The 23,411-nt window shown below is 40.7% G+C and overlaps 1 protein-coding gene across 1 annotated transcript in view; it reads left to right on the top strand.

Annotated features, from left to right (window-relative positions):
- nrdc (nardilysin convertase) overlaps positions 1–23,411 on the top strand; it is a 75,703-nt gene that overhangs the window by 6,109 nt on the left and 46,183 nt on the right. Inside the window, exons 2-11 of the mRNA XM_033028584.1 lie at positions 1,529–1,751; positions 3,254–3,335; positions 4,822–4,975; positions 7,310–7,383; positions 8,089–8,184; positions 8,284–8,406; positions 8,692–8,749; positions 15,289–15,362; positions 16,424–16,493; positions 18,977–19,054. Coding sequence (XP_032884475.1) covers positions 1,529–1,751; positions 3,254–3,335; positions 4,822–4,975; positions 7,310–7,383; positions 8,089–8,184; positions 8,284–8,406; positions 8,692–8,749; positions 15,289–15,362; positions 16,424–16,493; positions 18,977–19,054 — 1,032 coding nt within the window. The remainder of the gene's footprint in view (positions 1–1,528; positions 1,752–3,253; positions 3,336–4,821; positions 4,976–7,309; positions 7,384–8,088; positions 8,185–8,283; positions 8,407–8,691; positions 8,750–15,288; positions 15,363–16,423; positions 16,494–18,976; positions 19,055–23,411) is intronic.

The raw sequence follows: 23,411 nt of genomic DNA, 5'->3' as shown, positions 1-23,411 counted from the left end.
ACAGACATCAATTATCTGTATCAATATTTCCATATATGTATTGGTACCAATTCAGTCCCATTCGGCACCGGTGAGCCAAAGTGGCATTTTTATTTAGTATGATAAAGACTTTGTGTTAACAATGAATGAATGAATGAATGAATGAATGAATACGTTTATTGGCTAAATATTCACATACAAGGAATTTGCCTTGGTGCTCTGCCCGCAAGTGACAACATGACATATAGTGACAATTAAGAATGATACATAAAACATTAAACATTAATAATAAAACATTATTGGTTAAACTAGTGCATTAAATAAAATACCAGAGCAAAAGGAGGCTACAGATTTTTGGTTATTGAGTAGAGCTACTACTCGTGGAAAAAAGCTGTTTTTATGTCTGGCTGTGGCAGCTTTGACAGTCTGGAGTCGCCTTCCTAGAGGGAAGTGATTCAAAGAATTTGTGGCCAGGGTGAGAGGGGTCAGAGATGATCTTACCTGCTCGCTTCCTGGCCCTTGCAGTGTACAGTTCGGCAATGCAGGGAAGGTTGCAGCCAATAACCTTCTCAGCTGATCGGACGATTCGCTGTAGCCTCTGGATGTCGTGCTTGGTGGGTGAGCCAAACCAGACCATGATGGAGAAGGTGAGGACAGACTCTACGATGGCTGTATAGAATTGGACCGCTATTGCCTGTGGCAGATTGTGCTTCCTCAGCTGCCGCAGGAAGTACCTCTGTTGTGCCTTTTTGACTGTGGAGTCGATGGTAGCCTCCCACTTAAGGTCCCAGGAACCTAAAAGATTCCACAGATGTGACAATTATCAACTCTGCCGTGTGGAAGTGTATTTAGCCAAAATGAGATCCAGAAATTATTTAGAAACTCGGATTATCAGCAAGACCTTTTGAGAGAAACTGCATGAGTAAAATATCTACGGAAATATTGAAATAAACATTGATATTTGAAGGTTGTAGAAGTTGTGTGCTTAGCTAGATTGCTATTTACACATCTGCAAAAGTTGCCTATCCTAAATAAATATATTTTAATATTATAATATAAATTATATCAAGTCATGTATTTATTTGATGCCAGTGTGGAAAATTATTAAACACCAGGAACTACAGATGCTGGCTTACTAAAAAACACACAAGAGTGCTGGAGTAACTCAAGGAGGTTAGCTAGCATCTTTGTAGAGCGTGGGTAGGCAATGCGTTGGGTTGGGGCCCTTTTTCAGACTGAAATAATATATTCTATGATCTTCAAGCATCATCCAAATAAAAAAAAAACCTTATTCTTGCTTTCAAAATCCCATCTCCATGCTCGTGCAATTCTGTCTTGTCTGGTTAAGCGTAAGGTTTCAGCACATGAATAGAAAAGGCTGTAACAATTATAAATGTGATGATTCAGAATAAATAAATAAGAATAAATATTTTAAAACTATACAATATATTTATTGACATTTTACCATTTTTACATAGCTTATCCTTGTAACATGAAGTACATTTTATATAAAAAGTAATTTGTTAAAAATGCTCTCAATGTTTTTCAGATATATCAAACTAGGAAATGGTTTAAATGCACTCTTAATCTCGGATATGTCCATTGGTAAGTCTGAAGTGGAAATGCAGGTTGAGGAAGAGGAAAGTGAGAGTGATGATGATGATTCTGAGAGTATGTCGAATGATGATTCCAATGAATATTCATCTGATGATTATGAAGACGATGATGATGCACAGCACTATTGCAGTGGGAAAAAGAGATCAGAAAAGCAGGTAATGAATCTTTTACTAGTCTATTAAATGTTTGCTGCAAAAACACTTGTCTCAATTGCCTGCCTCATGCCTTTCTTCAGCTTGAAAGTCAGATTCAGATTCAAACTTTATTGTCATTGTGCAGTGTACAGTATAGGGGGGGGTGCAGAGTTAAGTAATGTAACAGCTGCAGGGAAGAAGCTGTTCCTGGACCTGCTGGACCGGCAACGGAGAGACCTGTAGCGCCCCCCGGATGGGAGGACAGTAAACAGACTGTGGCTGGGGTGAGAGCAGTCCTTGATGATGCTGCACGCCCTTCGCAGACATCGCTTGCTTTGGACAGACTCAATGGAGCGGAGTGAGGAACCGGTGATGCGTTGGGCAGTTTTCACCATCCTCTGCAGTGCTCTCCGGTCGGAAACAGAGCAGTTTCCATACTATACTGTGATACAGTTGGTAAGGATGCTCTCGATGGTGCAGCAGTAGAAGTTCACCAGAATCTGAGGAGATAGATGGACCTTCTTTAGTCTCCTCAGGAAGAAGAGACGCTGGTGAGCCTTCTTGACCAGTGTTGAGGTATTGTGGGTCCAAGAGAGGTCATCTGAGATGTTGACCCCCAGAAACCTGAAGCTGGAGACACGTTCCACCTCCGTCCAGTTAATATGGATGGGGATGTGCGTGCCGCCCCTAGAGCTTCTGAAGTCTACAATGAGCTCCTTGGTCTTCTTGGAGTTAAGTCATTGCTTAATATGTGTATTCTTTGATTTATAGAATTGTTTTCTTCATTCACCCCATAAAACAGGGTACATTGTTTTTACTTGGCACACCATTGTTTAATTGTCATTGGATTAAGGTTCTGGGAATTCAAATGAGTACCATTGACATGGAGATATTTTATTAGCCTGAAAACCTTTATTTTTGAGATAAATTTTTGTTTCAGTGTTAAACCAAACAACTGCTCTGTCTCCGACCGGAAAGCACTGCAGAGGGTGGTGAAAATTGCCCAACGCATCACCGGTTCCTCGCTCCCCTCCATTGAGTCTGTCCAAAGCAAGCGTTGTCTGCGGAGAGCGCTCAGCATCGCCAAGGACTGCTCTCACCCCAACCATGGATTGTTTACCCTCCTACCATCCGGGAGGCGCTACAGGTCTCTTTGTTCCCCCCCCCCCCCCCCCCCCCCCCCCGGACACTCCTCCCACAGGAAAAAAGAAGTCTATGACTGTATGCATGTAAACAGATTTATTTATTGAAATCATATTCTATGTCGCTCTTCCAGGGAGATGCTAACTGCATTTCGTTGTCTGTGTACTGTACACTGACAATGACAATTAAAGTTGAATCTGAAACTGGAGGAAGTCTCTAAGTCATCAGGCTTTGGTAGAAAATGTGAGATATCCATGTATTGTAGCAGCAATATATAGAATATCAGTTGATTGATTGTTTACTTATTATTATCCACAATGTAGGAGAATCTTTGACACTAGGGAATAGAAAACATTTCTAATGTATTTCATTGTTTGTAGTCAGCAGCTGCCCTTTGTGTGGGGATTGGAAGTTTTAGCGATCCTGATGACCTTCCAGGATTGGCACACTTTTTGGAACACAGTGAGTTAAGACTGTTTTATAATTTAGCTTTGGTAAATGTGAGAGTAAATCCTTAAATGTCATTCACATTGTGTATTCTTGTGATTTCTATTATAGTCAATACTGAAATTTGTGTTGTGTTGTACTTGATATATCATGAACTGAAGCAACTTGATTCTTTTGTGCAAAGTTAACTTTAGATGTTAGTGAATCTGGATGAATCTTACTGGTATATTTGGAAAAATAGAGGAAATATGATTTATAATTAATTGCTAATATTCAACTGGTGGGGGGACTTCAGTTAATTATTTTCTATTTTCTGCAGCTTGCTAACATTTGCAGTGCAAACATGAAGTTTGAAACTAAGTACTTGAATACATGTTTGTTGATCTGTCAACCTCTTGCCCAACTTGCCTTTTGTCTTGCTGGAATGGTGATTTTGAGCTGCAGAATAGCCCCATTGTCGCTTGCCGTTAACTGAAACTCTCCCAGATTTCCGTGTTAGAACAACATTTTCTCCACCTGTAGCTATCATGCATTTTAGAATCACCTGTCTTATATTGGATCTTATAGAAACATATACAATTCTTCAGGCTAGATGCAGGAAAAATGTTCCCGATATTGGGGGAGTCCAGAACCACGGGTCACAGTTTAAAAATAAAGGGTAGGCCATTTAGGACTGAGATGAGGACATTTTTTTTCACCCAGAGAGTTGTGAATCTGTGGAATTCTCTGCTACAGAAGGCAGTTGAGGCCAATTCACTGGATGTTTTCAAAAGGGAGTTAGATGTAGCTCTTGGGGCTAGCAGAATCATGGGATTTGGGGAGAAAGCAGGAACGGGGTACTGATTTAGGATGATCAGCCATGATCATATTGAATGGTGGTGCTGGCTCCTGCACCTATTTTCTGTGTTTCTGTTTCTTTGTTTCTTCTGTTCCATCTTCGAAATTTACCTCTTCAATCCTCATTTTTGATCCTAATCACCTGTCATTCTATTGTTGTTCATTATTCTGTTATTTTCATTAAGAACCTTAAGGCATTTTCTGTAAAAGTGTCATTTTTGTGCAAGTCATTATGAAACACAGATAGTAGAAAAAATGTTCCTGATGTAAATTATGGTATGCTGAATACTTAATTTCTCTGTCCTATATGGCATATTGATCTTGCATCTTTTGTACATTGATACTTTACATTAATTTCTGACATATTGCATTGACAGCAGTGAAAAAGTAATTTAGCTTTTGAGCAACATATTATCAGCACCATATAGCCATTCAGACTACCTCACTTTGCCAAGTGCTTTTAATATATAGATGTTGCTTCTTTTACAGTGGATATTATAAAGTCTGAATGTCAAAGTAAGCTAGAGAGGATTTAATTCGGTTCTGCTTTGAAATTTTATTTCTTTATCAAGAATGTTACTTTATAATTTGAATCAATTGTATTCATTTTTAGTTGTATTTTTATGACTATCTTGTTTTCTGTATGCATTTTTGTTTTTTGCAGTGGTCTTTATGGGGAGTGAAAAATATCCCGATGAAAATGGTTTTGATGCCTTCCTGAAAAAACATGGTGGTAGTGATAATGCATCAACTGATTGTGAGCGCACTGTATTTCAGTTTGACATCCAGAGAAAGTACTTCAAGGCTTCCCTTGAAAGGTAAGCATATATTCTATAACTTATAAGCTTTTTTGATTTACTGTCTTATTGTTAGGCACAGATGTAATTGAAAAATCACAGATGCGATAACATCTGAAATGTAAAAAATAAATGCTTAGGGTGGCATGGTGGCGCAGCGGTAGAGTAGCTGCCTTAAACCAACAGAGATCCAGGTTCGATCCTGAATACGGGTGCTTGTCTGTACGGAGTTTGTACGTTCTCCCTGTGACCCGCGTGGGTTTTCTTCAAGATCTCTGGTTTCCTCCCACATTCCAAAGTTAATGTTTGCAGGTTTGTTTGGTTAACTGGCTTGGTATTATTGTAAATTGTCCCTAGTGTATGTAGGATAGTGTTAGTGTGCAGGGATTGCTGGTCAGCATGGACTTGGTGGGCCGAAGGGCATTTTTCCGTTCTACCTCAAAACTAACTCAAAAACTAAATGCTGTAAGCAAGCAGTCAGCAGATCGGACGACACATGTAGAAAAATTATGTTTTGATTTGAAGACCTTCCATCAGAGTTGGAAAATGAGAGAAGAAGTTAGCTTTAAATTGCAGAAAAGGTTTTGGGGTTTTTTTTGCCCAAGGAATTGGATATTGGAAGATGGTGGTAGATTTTAGTTTTATCTTTTCACAATTGAAATAATCCTGTTCATTTTGGGATCAGTTTAGATCTATTTCTGGGGGGGGGGGGGGAAACACTGACATTGTGCGTGGAATGAGAATCGGAGATGATCGTTCTGATCAACAAGATTTTGATCAAAGGTCAACAACCTGAACAATGATCTCTAATCACAGATTCCACCTGACCCACTGTATATTCCTTGCATTTATGTTTTTATTTTAGATTTTCAGCATCTGCAAAACTTTTCTTTTGTTAGCTACCTCATAATCTTATCGGTCCAAAAACTATACTTTATGGCATGTTGATCAAAATGGATCATGGTAGCACCATTGTCGGATTTGTTTTAATCTGTATTGCACTCATTTTTATTTGCTTTTTTACATTTCCTATTTATCAGAAGTTTTATTGTAACTCATTGATTCCATTAAAAAATAAATCTCACTATTGTAATTCAACTCTAGTCTGTGTATTTGTATCTCAAATTTTCAGTTATGCAAAATGCATTATCAGTATTAAATTTCATTTGTTATGCTAGACCAGTTTCATCTATAAAAGGGAGATTAAATTACATACTGGACTGGTCCTGCATATTCGGATTTGGCGTGTCTATATCCACAAAGATTTCTTCTTGGATAGAATTGGGTTGAAATTGGTATTTGTTCTTCCTGGATTTTGGGGTTTAAACTGGTGGTGTGTTGTGTCACGCTGTGTGACTTCTCATTGAAACAGCACCAGAGATTTGGTTTGCATTTTCTTGTTGTAGCTGGCTGTTGCCTGAATCATTTTAACATGAAATCATTTTAAATATCCAAAGAGAGGACTGAAAAAAATACAGCACTCTTAATAAAATATGTAGGAGAAATTCTACGTGCCATAAGGCATGCCATGCATGGAGTGGCCAACGCAGTCTCTTTCTGCAAACAGTAAAAGTTTGATATCTGAGCAACAGCCTCAGATAACCAAAAATTTAAAATATTTTAAAGCAATTTGAATTATTCTGAACAAATCAAAAACTTTGAAAAATGTAAATAAAAATATTAACCATGAAGGATGTAAAAGCTGCTCTAAAACAATTTTAAAACATTTAAACATTAAAATTAAAAGACATTAAATATTTTTAAACCTTGTTGGGAAGAGTTGGAAGTATTTTTCAACTAAAAACCTATCTACAGAATTTCTAAATCACAAATCTTTTTTTTTTACCTAAGCTTTTGTTCAATTGTTCCCTTCAATCAATAGAACATTTCTTGTACCTCATTGGACCTGCTATACAGTACTCTACCAAATTCGTAATTCAAGTATGCAAATTTAATCTACGTTATGTATGTCAGGGTAAGCTTCATGAGGATAGACACATAATGCTGGAGTAACTCAGCGGGTCAGGCAGTATCTCCGGATAAAGACGATGAATGGCGTTGCGGGTCGGGACCCTTTCCGACTGAAAGTAGGGGATGAGGAGAGGAGGGTGAAGAGCTGGAGGCACAAGTCCAGCGTGAAACATGTTCGTAGAGATGGAGAGGGGGAGCAATGAGAGAGGCTTTCGCATAGCTTGTTGGTTAGTGGCAAATTGCTGCCAGAAATTGTTGATTTTCATGCTAGTGAAAATCTTGATTTTGGTGTAAGTTTCATGGAAAATGACAGTGAGCACTAACAATTCTAGTATTGTTCAGCATCGTTACTAAGAATTCTGTCTCAATGTCCATTTTTTTCAGATGGGCACAATTCTTCATTGGCCCCTTAATGATCCAAGATACCATTGATCGGGAAGTGGAGGCTGTGGACAGTGGTAAAGTACCATTTCAATGTACATGTTTTTTCTAGTACCTTATGTTAATTCATAGAGTTAAAAGTAAGGTTTAACTATAACCTGCCCTTAAGTCTTAAGTCGAACAAAGTCTCATTAAGTATTACAGTCCAGGATGTGCCGGATGTCCTAAGGTGCATGAAAGTAGATAAATCTCATGGCTCTGAGCTGGTATATCCAAGGATACTGTTTGAAACTAGAAAATAAATTGCAGGTGCCCTGGTTGACATGTATTAATCATCATTAGACACGGATGAGGTGCTGGATCACTGGAGGAAGGGTGAGCCTAGAGGTATATAAGATCATGATGTGAGTAGATAGGGTAAATGGACAGTCTTTTATCCAGTATTAGGTAATCACCAACCAGAGGATGTAGGTTAAAGTTGAAATGGGGAAAAATTTAATAGGAATCTGAGGCGCAGCTTTTTCTGTGTATATGGAAAACAATTTTTTCAGAATACATTTGGACAGGTTCATGGATAGGAAAGATTTAGAGGGACATGTACCACATATGAGATTAATATAGATGGGGAATCTTGGTCAACATAGGCAAGGTGGGCTGAAGTTTTTTCCGTGCTGTACGAATCTATGACTGCTGCAAGACGCAATGACTATATGTGCCATTGTTAGGAATTTTCTTTCAATGTGTGTACTAATAATGTAATACCATTACTAATCTTTTTGTAGAGTTTCAGCTTGCTACACCTTCTGACTCGAGCAGGAAAGAATTATTATTTGGAAGTCTTGCTAGACCTGGCCATCCTATGGGAAAATTCTTTTGGGGTAAGATGTCCGTTTTCGCATTACCTTGCTTATCCATCAAGAATATGTAAATTTTGCTTTTACATTCCAATGATTCATATCTATTTGTAATATTAACAGGAAATTCTCAGACTCTGAAGCATACACCAAAAGAGAAGAACATTGATACCTATGCTAGACTTAAAGAGTTTTGGAAGCGCCATTATTCTGCTCATTACATGACTCTGACTGTCCAGTCAAAAGGTGAATATTCATTGCTTACTCGATTTTGGATCCTACAATAGTGATTATTTGACTATTAATGGAAGTACCATGTGATTTTATAATGTTCAATGCAACATGAATGGAAGTAGTTTAAAAAAAAGAATTGCTTGTTAATTATTAAAAAAATTAATAATGTACATTTATAAATGTCATGGGTATATCAGTAATTTTGAATGTTCAATGTAAACTTTTGTTTCAGATAGTTTAGGTCAATATAGGATGAGATTGGTTGATGTAATACTTATTTCCTTCTAACAATTGCAGAAACCTTGGATACCTTAGAAGCATGGGTGAAAGAAATATTTTCTCAAATACCAAACAAGTAGGACGTTCTATATATTATTATTTCAAGCAACATTAATCTACTGCTAATAATTTAAAGAGAAAAATATGCATTTTTGCATGTATTTTTTGTATTTTTCTGAAGATATTGGCTTCTTGATGAAGTGTGGTTCATAGAAACATAGAAAATATGTGCAGGAGGAGGCCATCATGGCTGATCATCCATAATCAGGAACCCGTGCCTGCCTTCTCTCCATACCCCTTGATTCCGCTAGCCCCAAGAGCTCTATCAAACTCTCTTTTAAAATTTGTCCAGTTAAATGGCCTCCACTGCCTTCTGGGGCAGAGAATTCCACAAATTCACAACACTCTGATGAAAACGTTTTTTTTTTTCTCAACTCAGTTTTAAATGGCCTTCCCTTTATTCTTAGACTGTGGTTCCTGGTTCTGGACTCCCCCAACTTTGGGAACATTTTTCCTGCATCTAGCTTGTCCAGTCATTTTATATTTCTATAAGATATCCTCTCATCCTTCAAAATTCCAGTGAATACAAGCCCAGTCTTTCCAATCTTTCCGCATATGACAGTCCCACCATCCCGGGAATTAACCTCGTGAACCTACGCTGCACTGCCTCAATAGCAAGGATGTCCTTCCACAAATCAGGAGACCAAAACTGCACACAGTACTCCTGATGTGGTCTCACCTGGGCCCTGTACAACTGCAGAAGGACCTTTTTACTCAAATCCTCTCGTTATGAAGGCTAACATGCCATTAGCTTTCTTCACTGCCAGTGATTGGTGTACAAGGACACCCAGGTCTCGTTGCCCTTACCTTTTTCCTAATCTGACACCATTGAGATAATAATCTGCCTCCTTATTCTTGCCGCCAAAATGGATAACCTCACATTTATCCACATTATACTGCATCTGCCATGCATCTGCCCACTAGCTCAACCTGTCCAAGTCGCCCTGCAACCTCCTAGCATCCTATTCGCATTTCATACTGCCACTCAGCTTTGTGTCATCTGCAAATTTGCTTGTGTTACTTTTAATTCCATCATCTAAATCATTAATATATATTGTAAATAATTGAGGCCCCAGCACCGAGCCTTGTGGCACTCCACTCGCCAACTGCCTGCCATCCTGACAGGAACCCGTTTCCTGTCTATCAACCAATTCTCTATCCATGTCAATACCCTACCCCCAATACCATGTTCTCTAATTTTGCCCACTAATCTCCTGTGTGGGATCTTATCAAAGGCTTTCTGAAAGGCCAGATACACTACATTCACTGGCTCTCCTTCATGCAATTTACATGTCACATCCTCAAAAAATTCCAGAAGATTAGTCAAGCAGGATTTCCCCTTCGTAAATCCATGTTGACGGACCAATCCTTTTACTGTTATCCAAATGCGCTGTTATTACTTTAATAATTGGCGCCAGCATCTTCCCCACCACCGATGTCTGGCTACCTTGTCTGTAATTCGCCATTTTCTCTCTCGCTTCGTTCTTGAAAAGTGGGATAACATTAGCTACCCTCCAATCTACAGGAACTGATCCTGAATCTATAGAACATTGGAAAATGATCTCCAATGTGTCCATGATTTCTAGAGACACCTCCTTGAGTAGCCTGGGATGCAGACCATCAGGCCCTGGGGATTTATCAGGCTTCAGTCCCATCAGTCTACCCAACACCATTTCCTGCCTAATGTGTATTTCCTTCAGTTCCTCCGTCACCCCAGATCCTCTGTCCTCTAGTACATTTGGGAAATTGTTTGTGTCTTCCTTAGTGAAGACAGAACCAAAGTACCTGTTCAACTCTTCTACCATTTCCTTGTTCCCCATAATAATTTCACCTGTTTCTGCCTTCAAGGGACCCATATTTGTCTTTACTAATCTTTTTCTCTTAACATACCTTAAGAAGCTGTTACTATCCTTCTTTATATTCTTGGCGTGCTTACCTTCATACTTCATCTTTTCACCCCGTATTGCCCTTTTTGCTACCTTTTGATGTCCTTTGAAAGTTTCCCAATCCTCTGACTTCCCCCCACTCTTTGCTAAGTTATACACTTTTTCTTTTAGTTTTATACCGTCCCTAACTTCCATTGTCAGCCACAGTTGCCTCTTACTCCCCTTAGAATCTTTCTTCCTCTTTGGAATGAAATGATCCTGCATCTTCTGGATTATGCCCAGAAATTCCTGCCATTGCTGTTCCACCATCATTCCTGCTAGGATCTTTTTCCAGTCAACCTTGGCCAACTCCTCTCTCATGCCTTCATAGTCCCCTTTGTTCAACTGCATCACTGACACTTCTGGTTTAACCTTCTCCCTTTCAAATTGCAGATTAAAACTTATCATACTATGGTCACTATCTCTTAGGGGTTCCTATACCTTGAGTTCCCTTATTAAATCTGGTTCATTAGACAACACTAAATCCAGAATTGCCTTCTCTTTGCTCAGAGAATCCATCTCAGAGGCACTCTACAAACTCCCTTTCCTGGGGTCCAGAAGAAACCTTATTTTCCCAGTCTACCTGCATATTAAAACCTCCCACAGTGGCATTACCTTTGTTAACTCCTGCTGCAACCTGCACCCTATATCCAGGCTACTGTTTGCGGGCCTGTAGATAACTTCCATTAGTGTGTTCTTACCTTTACAATTCCTCAATTCTATCCACAGCGACTCTACATCGCCAGTCCCTATGTCACCCCTCGCAAGGGACTGAATTTCTTCCCTCACCAACAGAGCTACCCCACCTCTGCCCACCTGTCTGTCCTTTCTATAGGACGTACAGTGCTCTCCATAATGTTTGGGACAAAGACTCATCATTTATTTATTTGCCTCTGTACTCCATAATCTGTTTATGCATAGTCCGTCCGTCCGTCCCCCCCCCCCCCCCCCCCATTTCAGGGCACCATGATGTTTGGGACACATGGCTTCACAGGTGTTTGTAATTGTTCAGGTGTGTTTAATTACCTCCTTAATGCAAGTATAAGAGAGCTCTCAGCACCTAGACTTTCCTCCAGTCTTTCCATCACCGTTGGAAACTTTTATTGCTGTTTCTCAACATGAGGACCAAAGTTGTGCCAAAGTCAAATAACCTATTATGAAACTGAAACCAGCATAAAACTGTTAGAGACATCAGCCAAATCTTAGGCTTACCAAAATCAACTGTTTGGAACATCATTAAGAAGAAAAAGAGCATTGGTGAGCTTACTAAACGCAAAGGGACTGGCAGGCCAAGGAAGACCTCCACAGCTGATAACAGAAGATTCTCTGTATAATAAAAGGAAAACCGCCAAACACCTGTCCGACAGATCAGAAACACTTTTCAGGTGTAGATTTGTCAATGACCACTGTCTGCAGAAGACTTCATGAACAGAAATACAGAGGCTACACTGCAAGATGCAAACCATTGAATAGTCGCAAAAATAGGATGGCGGGGTTACAGTTTGCCAAGAAGTACTTAAACGAGCAACCACAGTTCTGGAAAAAGGTATTGTGGACAGATGAGACGAAGATTAACTTATATCAGAGTGATGGCAAGAGAAAAATATTGAGGAGAGAAGGAACTGCCCAAGATCCAAAGTATACCGCATCATCTTGGAACACGGTGGTGGGAATGTTATGGCTTATCTTATCTTAATTGATAATACAACTGCTGATGGTAGTAGCATAATGAATTCTGAAGTATATAGACACATCCTGTCTGCTCGGGTTCAAACAAATACCTCAAAACTCATTGGCTGGAGGTTCATTCTTTAGCAAGACAATGATCCCAAACATACTGCTAAAGCAACAAAAGAGTTTTTCCAAGCTAAAAAATGGCTGCAATACAGGCCTGGCAGAGCATCACCAGGGAAGACACCCAGCAACTGTGATGTCCCTGAATCGGTCTTCAAAGCAGCCATTGCATGCAAAGGATATGCAACAAAATACTAAACATGACTACTTTCATTGACATGACATTGCTGTGTACCAAGCATTATGGTGCCCTGAAATGGGGAGATTATGTATAAACACTGCGGTAATTTCTACATGGTGAAACCAAAATGTATAAAAATGGCTTTTATTAAAATCTGACAAAGTGCACTTTAATCACGTGAATTTTTTCTTTTACAAATCTCAAATTGTGGAGTACAGAGGCAAATAAATAAATGATGGGTCTTTGTCCCAAACATTATGGAGGGCACTGTATAACGCTGAATATTCAGTTCTCAGACCCAATCCTCCTGCAGCCATGTCTCTGTAATCCCCACAATGTCATATCTACCAAACTCTAACTGAGCCTCAATCTCATCCACTTTACTTCTTCTACTTGGGACATTCATACCTTTAATCCATTACTCGCCTCGCCTTTCACATCGATTCCTACTTCACTTGGCTTTACTCTCCTATGCCTTTGTGAGCTTTCTGGTGTATTTCTTAACTTTTCCTATTTTCTCTTTCCGTTTAACTCTGTCCTTGTATTTCCAATTTGCCTCCACCCCCTCCCCCCCCCCACTATTTAGTTCAAACCCATCCGTGTAGCAGTGGCAAACCTGCCTGCCAGAATGCTGGTCTCCTGCCTGTTAAGGTGCAACCCATCCCTTTTGTACAATTCACCCTTATCCCAAAACAGATCCTACTGATCTAAGAATCGAAATCCCTGCCCCCTACACCAGCTCTTCAGCCACACATTCAGATCCTCTATCTCCCTGTTTGTGCCCTCACCAGCACGAGGAACTGGAAGCAAACTGGAGATAACCACGCTGGAGGTCCTGCTTTTCAGCCTTCTTCTGAGCTCTAAAGTAACGCTGCAGAATCTCTTTCCACTTTTTCCTGACGACATTTGTGCCAACATGCACTACCACTTCCGGCTGCCCTCCTTCCCCCTTGAGGATGCTCTGCAATCGGTCCTGGACCCTGGCACCAGGGAGGCAACACACCATCCTTGAATCCCACCTGTTGCCACAGAAACCTCTGTCTGTACCTCTCACTATGGAGTCCCCTACTACCACAGCTCTGCCTGACGTCTGTCTCTTCGGCTTTGCCTCAGCGCCATGTTTTGACTCGCAGAGCTGTCCACCGCTCAGACTGGCAGTGTCTTCTGTCCCGACGGCTTCCAAGAGGGTACAACCCCTGGGGTCTCCTGCACTCCAAGCTTCCTTCCCTTCCTCATCGTCACCCACCTTCTCTCTTCCGGTAACTTCGGTGTAACTACCTCGCTGTAGGTCCTGTCCAGGAATCTCTAATTTTCCCAGGTGATCCTGAGGTCATCCAGTTGCCTCTCCAGTACCCTAACACGGTACTTCAGGAGCTGAACCTGGACACACTTTCCACAGTTGTAGCAGCCAGAGGTACCATCAGTGTCCCTGACGTCCAACATCCTGCAAGCATCACACTGAATTGGCGTGCCTGTCATTTCTTCACTGCGTCTCACCCTCTTCAACTTTTGGCATAGTCTTCTCACCTCGGCCTCCTCACCAAAGACTCTCGAGCCCATGACTCTCGAGCCAAAGACTCACAAAGCACTTCCCTCGACAAGGCCGCTCTCCGACAGCATTTGGGTAATAGTCACCCTTTAATATTTTAGTCACATGGTTTATATTTATGCATGAACATTGATAGTGACCTTATTCTAGCTACTTGCTTGTGGACATTCTTGATGAATGGGTCAATACATGATCAGTAAAAGGAACGTTGCTTACGGTTCTCTTTTTTCTCCCCACTTTGCACAAATGCAAAAGTCCTCAACTTCTTGAGAAGTCTCACCACTGCTATTCGCTTTTGGCACAACTTTTGGTGACTGGAGTGTCCCTTCACTGAATGTTGAGTATTTCAAGGGGCAGGGTGTGCATTTTTGTTGTCAAGACTCTGGACAATATGGGATTATCTCAGTACCCATGTATCCAGGAATAGCACACTATTTAAAAAAAAAAAAACAGACCTCACAGTGTCTTTTAAATAGTAGCTGAATAATCCATTGGTTCAATGTTAATTTTATCTACTGTTCTGTGGTTATTTCCTTGACGTGACTTTTGATGAAAGGGCTGTGTATAGGTTATTGTGGGTAGGGAAATGGTGATCATGTACAGCCTGCTGTTTGGTACACACTGAAGCAATTTGGTCTGATTCATCCGGGATGTTGTGCAGCTTTAGTTTAACATCACCTGGGATGAGATTAGCAAAATCAATGTTATTAATTACCGAATCAGAGATTTTCCTGGTATGCATCATTTGCTTTGTCATTGGATTTGATGAGCTATTTTGGAAAGCCTAATAAAACATTTATGTTAGTTTACAGAATGGCTTAAGCTCTAAAGTCATACAGTATGGAAACAGACCCTTCAGCCCATTTCATCCATGCCGACCAAGATGCCCCATCTAAGCTAGTTCCATTGGGCCCCATTTTCCTCAAAACCTTTCCTATCCAAAGCTCTTGATTTATCTTTATCATATTATTGTGTTATAGTATTATTAGTTACATATTGGTAAAATAAATTAATTTTTGGTTTTGAACTGTATTTGTAAAGCAGACAAATGTAATTATTTGTGCAGATTTCTGAAATATTTTCTTATCTTTATTTTCTGCATGAAGTGGTTTATCCAAACCAGATTTTTCCGATGTCAGGGATCCCTTTGATACACCTGCTTTTAATAAACTTTACAGAGGTATGTGCACTATTGGAAACTAATTTACTGTTCTTTTATCATAGAGTTATTGAGTCATGGATTAATAGTGTGGAAAAAGGCCCTTCGGCCCAACTCGCCCACAACAGCCTACAATGTCCCCGCTACATTAGTCCCACTTGCCTGCGCATGGTCCATAACCCTCCAAACCTGTCCTATCCATGTACCTGTCTAACTGTTTCTTAAAAGATGGGATAGTCACAGCCTCAACTACCTCCTCTGGCAGCTTGTTCCATACCCTCTGTGTGAAAACTTTACCTCTCGGATTCCTAATAAATCTTTTCCCCTTCACCTTGAATCTATGTTTTCTGGTCCTCGATTCCCCAACTCTGGGGAAAAAGACTCTGCATCTACCCGATCTAGTCCTCTCATTGTATACCTCTATAAGATCTCCCCTCATCCTCCTATGCTCCATGAGTCTGAAGAAGGGTTTCGGCCCGAATAGTTGCCTATTTCCTACTATTTCCTTCGCTCCATAAATGCTGCTGCACCCGCTGAGTTCCTCCGGCACTTTTGTCTACCTTCGATTTTCCAGCATCTGCAGTTCCTTCTTAAACACGTGATGCTAATCTAACTAGTTCCATTTGCCATTACTATCCCTGGCAGTGTTTTCCAGGCATGACAAAAAGTGTTGTACACCAAAATGCTGTGCATTGTGTCCTTTGGCTTGTGTTCTATGGTATTAACATCGTAGTTGATGCGTTTGAATTTGCTTAAGGGGGCCATTTCAAGAGGAAGCAAAAATTAAGAATAATTCATAAATTTTACAACAAATTAACTTGAAGTTACATTTGAAACACATTTTTAAGTTTTGATGCCTTACAGAATTTATTTTTCCATACTAATGAGCTTGTTCTATTTTGAAGGCTTTCATTGAACCTGTATTCAAAAAGCAATTGTTAAATAGCTACAAATCTTAATGTGGTGATATGCTCAATCACACAGCAAGTGTATCCCTTTGATGCAGTAGAAATAAATGTTTAAGGTTTTATGCAAAACATGATTTTATTTAGAAAAAACATCACCACCATTTTATTTTACAGTTATCCCTGTGAAGAATGTTCACTCTCTGAATATAACTTGGGCACTTCCACCTCAGAAGCAGTATTACAGGTATAAAATTACAATGGGACAAAGATAGAATGTAGACAGTAAGTCTAGTGGGAGAACTGGGAAGGGGGAGGGGATGGAGAGAGAAAGCAAGGGCTATCTGAAGTTAGAGAAGTCAATGTTCATACCGCTGGGGTGTTCACGGGACGACAGATGGCACAATTGGCTAAGTGTTCGGCTGGCGATCGGAAGGTAGCCGGTTCGAATCCCGCTTGGAGTGCATACTGTCGTTGTGTCCTTGGGCAAGACACTTCACCCACCTTTGCCTGTGTGTGAATGTGTGTGAATGTGTGTGAGTGATTGGCGGTGGTCGGAGGGGCCGTAGGCGCAGATTGGCAGCCACGCTTCCGTCAGTCTGCCCCAGGGCAGCTGTGGCTACAGAAGTAGCTTACCACCACCGAGTGTGACTGAGGAGTGAATGAATAATGCGATGTAAAGCGCCTTGAGTATTAGAAAGGCGCTATATAAATCCCATCCATTATTATCATTATTATTAAATTACCCAAGCGAAATATGAGGTGCTGTTTGTCCAAATTGCACTGGGCCTCACTCTGACAAAGGACAGAAAGGTCAGATTGGGAATGGGAGGGGGAATTGAAGTGCTGAGCCATCGGAAGATCAGGTAGGTTAAGACGGAGGGGAGGTGTTCAGCGAAACGATCGCTGAGCTTGCGCTTGGTCTTGCCGATGTAGAGAAGATGACACCTGGAACAGCGGATACAGTAGATGAGGTTGGAGGAGGTGCAAGTGAACCTCTACATCACCTAGAAAGACTGTTTGGGTTCTTGGATGGAGTCGAGGGGATGGTAAAGGGACAGGTGTTGCATCTCCTGCGGTTGCAGGGGAAAGTATCTGGGGAGGGGGTGGTTTGGGTGGGAAGGAACAAGTTGACCAGGGAGTAACATACAGCCTGATCCCCATTGAAACAATTGTTTTTATAGTGCATTTATTAAAATAACATGAGGTTTCTTAGGAATGCAACAATTGCATTATAGAATACCTGTACCTGAATTTATTTACATATTTCTGAGGACTTGCATCTGCCTGAAATTTATAAACCTGCCAATTTTCTTTAAGACACTTGGACAGGTTGGGAAACTGGGTAAATGGAATACAGCATAGCAAAGTGTGCAGCCATGCACTTTGGTAGTAGGAATAAAGGCATAGACTATTTTCTAATTGGGGAGAGGATATAGAAATCGGAGGCGCAAAAGGACATCTGAGTGCTGGTGCAGGATTTCCAAATGGTTAATTTGCAAGTTGAATTGGTAGTAAGGAAGGCAAATGAAATGTTAGCAATTATTTTGAGAGGACTGGAATATAATAACAGGGATGTAATACTGTGACTTTATAAGGCACTGGTCAGACTGCATTTGGCGTATTGGGCCCCATATCTGAGGAAGGATGTGCTGGCATTGGAGAAGGGTTCAAAGGAGGTTTACAAGAATGATCCCGGGGATGCTTAGGTAAACATATGATGAGCGTTTGATGGCACAAGGCCTGTACTTGTTAGAGTTTAGAGGGATGAGGAGGGGACCTCATTGAAACTTACCGAACAATGAAAAGCCTGGATAGAGTGGATGTGGAGAGGATGTTTCCAAAAGTGGAAGAGCCTAGGACCAGAGGGCACAGCCTCAGAATAAAAGGACTTGCCTTTAGAAAGAAGATGAGGAGGAATTTCTTTAGTCGGAGGCAGTGAAACTGTAATTCATTGCCATGGATGGCTGTAGTATGTCATTGGGTATTTTTAAGATGGAGATTCTTGATTAGTAAGGGTTATGGGGCGAAGGCAGGAGATTGGGGTTGAGAGGAAAAGATAGATTAGCCATGATGGAATAGCGGAGTCGACTCGATGGGCTGACTGGCCCAATTCTGCTCCTATGACTTAGATACTAAATGATGGCTTGTTTATTTTTGATGTGTTCTACTTTTATTTCAGATTTTTAGCATTTATGGTTTTCAATTTTTATAGCTTGTATTTTATATCCTTTTTAATGCATTGTTCAATGCAGCGTTGGTGTAATGAGATGAATAAACTAAAACTTGTAATATTCATTTTTGTATTACATTATGGTGGTTCATTTATCTGATATAGCTGAGTACCTTAGAGTATCTGCAGTGAAAACCTTGTGTTCTTATGATCAACTATATCTTCCTGGAGTTTAAAGCTTTAGATTCTAATTCACATTATGGCTGTTTTTTATCTTCTGTAAATCATCTTATTATACTTCCTATATTATATGGGGCTGATTATTGAGACTAGTGGGCTTTCACTGCCAGTTCAATCCATATAGTTCATTAGATTATTATTCTAACAATTCTTCTCATTGTTTGAATTATATATTTAATCAGTATTGCCATCTTTTTTTAATCGTCACTATTTTATCTGAAAATCTTGCACCTGGGAATATCTGCTACTTATGCCATGTTTTGGTAATATGCTTTCCTCTATTATAACATTTACAGTTTAAAAAAATTTATTTTCAGGATAAAGCCACTCCATTATATATCATGGCTAATAGGACATGAAGGTAAAGGCAGTATCCTGTCCCTGCTTCGCTCAAAGTAAGTATTAGGCATTGTGAGGCATTGCACTAGTATAGATGATTAATGATGCTTGGTGGATAATTAAATGTTATTGCTCTCATACCTACTGCTGTGGAACGGTAAATCTACCCATATGTCACGTGGTTCAGAATGCTTTTGGTTCCCATATCAAAATTAATAAACCATTGCTCTGCATCACAAGATACTGTGATATAATCCTGAAATGGGTTTGGAAGAAGTGATTTGAAAAAAAGAGACTCATTTCTGGTCACAAGCATAAAATATGCTTTTCGAGTTTTAACAAAATATAAGCAGGTTTTGATGATTCAGATCAACGATGGGGGAAGAGCACTTGAGTAATATCAAATGAACATGTAACGAGGCAGAATGTAGGACCACTCAAAGATAAGGTAAGAATTTGTGCTTTGAGTCAGAGGATGCAGCTGAGGTACCAAAGGAAAACTTTACATCTGTATTCTCAAATGAGAAACACTTGGACAGTTCTTGGTTCTTGGTTTCTTGGTCCTCCAAAATATTCCAAATGGAATTTAAACTGGAGGTGGTGAAGGGAGGGCTTAAGCCAGAAAGGGTTATTGTGAAATCAGTGTGGAGAATAATAATATGCAAGGGCGGTTTGAGATCAAGCAGTGGTCAAGAGGTGGTGTTGGCTCTTGAAGAGCATTAAGGTGCATAGATCCCCCAGGGCCTGATGGGATCTATCCCAGGTTATTAAGGGAAACAAGAAAGGAGATTAAAGTGGCCTCGATAAAAATTATTGCAACTTCTCTAGGCAAAGAAGAGGTCCAGGAAGATTGGAGAGTAGCCAATGTTGTTCCTTTGTTTAAGGCCTACATTACAAGAGTTGAGTTTGTATGCCGTATTCCACTTCTGAAATGGTTTCTTTTTAATATGTTCATTGAAACAATTTGAGCTTCGCAGGCTGAGCCAGCACTTAATTGCCTACCCCTGGTTGCCCTTCAATTGGTGCTGGTAAATTGTTAGAAAGAGAGTTCTGGGATTATTTCCCAGCTACGGTGAAGGAATAATCTTTCCAAGTCAGGATGGTGTGTGGCGCGAAGGATAACTTCCACAGAGTGATGTTCTTTCATTTCTGCTGCCCTTGGCCTTCAAGCTGGCAGAGTCACATGATTGGAAGTTGCGGATAAAGGAGTTTAGTGAGTTGCTGCTGTGCATCCTGTAGATTTCAGGATGAGGACAGTGACACCTATAACTCCACTACTTTTTTACATAAAAAGCTGTGTAGACAATGTCACTAACACTAAACGCATCCGTATCCCTCCCAACAACAAACCATGGATGACCAAAGGCGTCCGACTCCTTTTAAAAGCCCGCAATATGGCTTTTCGGTGCGGCAGCACAGAGCTGTATAGTGCGGCCAGGTCCGACCTGAAGAGGGGCATCAAGAATGCCAAAGCAGCCTATAAGCGAAAGATCGAGTCACTTAAACAACTCAGACTCCCATCGCGTATAGAGAGTTTCCTGACACATGGCATCCTGGTGTGGTATGGCAACAGTTCTGGGGCTGACAAGAAGGCTCTGCAGAGAGTCATCAATACCGCCCAGAAGATCACCAACACACATCTGCCTGCCCTAGAAGAGATCTATAGCTCTCTTATAGAAACTTACTAAATTCTTAAGGGGTTGGACAGGCTAGATGCAGGAAGATTATTCCCGATGTTGGGGAAGTCCAGAACTAGGGGTCACAGTTTAAGGATAAGAGGGAAGTCTTTTAGGACCGAGATGAGAAAATCATTTTTACAGTGGTGAATCTGTGGAATTCTCTGCCACAGAAGGTAGTTGAGGCCAGTTCATTGGCTATATTTAAGAGGGAGTTAGATGTGGCCCTTGTGGCTAAAGGGATCAGAGGGTATGGAGAGAAGCCAGGGATGGGATACTGAGTTGGATGATCAGCCATGATCATAAGGTCATATGGAATGGCGGTGCAGGCTCGAAGGGCCGAATGGCCTACTCCTGCACCTATTTTCTATGTTTCTATGCTTCTATGTTGCCTGTAGATGGCATCACGCATACTAAAGGACTCATCTCATCCCGCACATCCCTTCTGCCCTCAGGAAAGTGTTACAGGTCCATCAAATCACACACCACAAGATTAACAACCAGTGTCTACCCCAAGGCCATCAGCACTCTGAACTCTGCACTGAACACTCTTCCCCCCCCCCCCCCCATAGCCAATATTTTGTACTGCTACAACACTATACTGTAGATATTGCACATTCTGACTTGACTTGACATTTTTCTTGCCGTTTTTGTTTCCATTGTCGTTATTATTTATCTGATACGTTGGACAGCGCACCTGAAATTTAGTTGTATGTATTTACAATGACAATAAAGTGTATTGTTATTATTACGGTACAAAATGCTGCTGATGTGTTGGTGATGGAGTGAGGGAATGGCAGTGGATTGAATGCTTCTCATGGGGGGTAATGCTTCCTGTGTGGTGTCAAGCTTCTTGAGTCTTGTTGAACCTGCACTCATCCAGACATTGGGTCTGTGGCTACTTCAGTTTAGTTTGGATCACTGGCAAACTCCCAGGATATTTATAGTGGATGATTCAGTGATGGTAATGCCAATGAATGTTAAGGGTGATTGCTGGATTTTCTCTAGTTGGATATCGTCCTTGTGTGGCGCGAATGTTGTTTGCCACTTATAAGCCCAGGCCTGCCAATTGTCTAAGTCTTGTTGCATTTGGTTGTGGACTGCTTCATTATCTGAGGAGTTGCAGTTGTTGCAGAATAGTTCCAATGAAGCCAGTAGAATCATGGTGATTACAATTGAATTTTTAGTTGAAACTTCTTAAACGCGTAATTAAAGAGATAATTTTATACTGTGCACTGTGTAAAGTACTCTTAAAATACAGAGAATTGCACTTTTGAATTACTCTCTAGGCAACTAGCTTTTTTCTGATCTCTCCTTTCTTGTTTACCTTAAATTGTGTGCTCCCTTGCAACTTTGAAACAATTTATTGCCACATCTCGCGTAACTTTAAAGATTTTTTAATTGGTCAGCCCTTAATCTTTATAGTAAACAACTATATTATAATTGTAATCACCAATGAAAACATAGAGCAACACAGCACATGAACAGGCCCTTCGGCCCACAACATCTGTGCTGAACATAATGCCAAGACCACTCTTCTCTGTCTGCACATAATACAGATTCCACCATTCCCTGTATGCAAATCTCTTAAATGCCACTAGTCTATGCCTTCACCACAACCCCTGGCAGCATATTCCAGGCACACACAGGCTCTGTGTTGGGAAAAAGAAAGACAATTTGCCTTGCACGTCTCCTTTAAACTTTGCCCCTCTCATCTTAAAGCTATGCCCTCTGACATTTGATATTTTCATCCTGGTGATAAAGGTTCTGACTGCCTACCCTATCTATTTCTCTTGTTTTATATACTTCAATCAGGTGTCCCAGCAACCTCTGGTGTTCCATAGAAAACAATCCAAGTCTGTCCAACCTCTCCCTGTAGCTAATCCAGGCATCATTCTGGTAAATCTCCTCTGCACTCTCTCCAATGTCTCCACATCCTTCCTGTATAGGGGTGACCAGAACTGCACACAATGCTCCAAATTTGGCCTAACCAAAGCCTAAAAAGCTTCATCATGTCTCCCTGACTCTTATACTCAATGCCCAAACAAATTAAGGCAAGCATACCTTTAGTACTCCACTTAAGTAGTGTTGCCACTTTCAGGGAGTTATGAACTTGGAACCAAAGATCTCTCTGTACATCAATGCTGTCAAGGGTCTTGCCATTAATTGTGTATTTTCCCTTTGTGTTTGACTTCCCAACTGTTTGCTCGGGTTAAATTTCATCCGCCATTTCTCCACCTATTTCTATTGCTGATTTGTTTCCTGCTGTATATTTTGACAGCCATCCTTGCAGTCCGTGACCTCGGCAATTTGGGTGTCTTCTGCAAGCTTACTGAACAACTCATCTACATTCAAATCCAAGTCATGTATATATATCCCAAACAATGGATCCCAGGGCAGAATCCCCCGGAACTCCACTGGTCACAGTCCTCCGGCCTGAATATTGTCCTTCCACCACATCCCTCTGTCTTCTATCATTAAGCCAGGTCGGAATTCATGTGACCAGGTCACTGTTAATCCCGTGCATCTGGATCATCCTACCATGGGGGATTTAATCAAATGCCTTACTAAAATTCATGTAGACAACATTCACTGCTTTACCCTCATCAATCAGTCAACTCTTCAAAAAACTTTATCAACTTAGTAAGTCATAACATGCCGCATACAAAGCCTTTCTGACTGCCCCTAATTAATCTATTCTTTTCCAAATGCAATTCGATCCTTCCCAAAGAATCCT

Source organism: Amblyraja radiata, chromosome 10 (genome assembly GCF_010909765.2).
Source record: "Amblyraja radiata isolate CabotCenter1 chromosome 10, sAmbRad1.1.pri, whole genome shotgun sequence".
In the NCBI taxonomy this organism is placed as follows: Eukaryota; Metazoa; Chordata; class Chondrichthyes; order Rajiformes; family Rajidae; genus Amblyraja; species Amblyraja radiata.
This window is presented reverse-complemented; position numbering and strand designations above follow the sequence as displayed.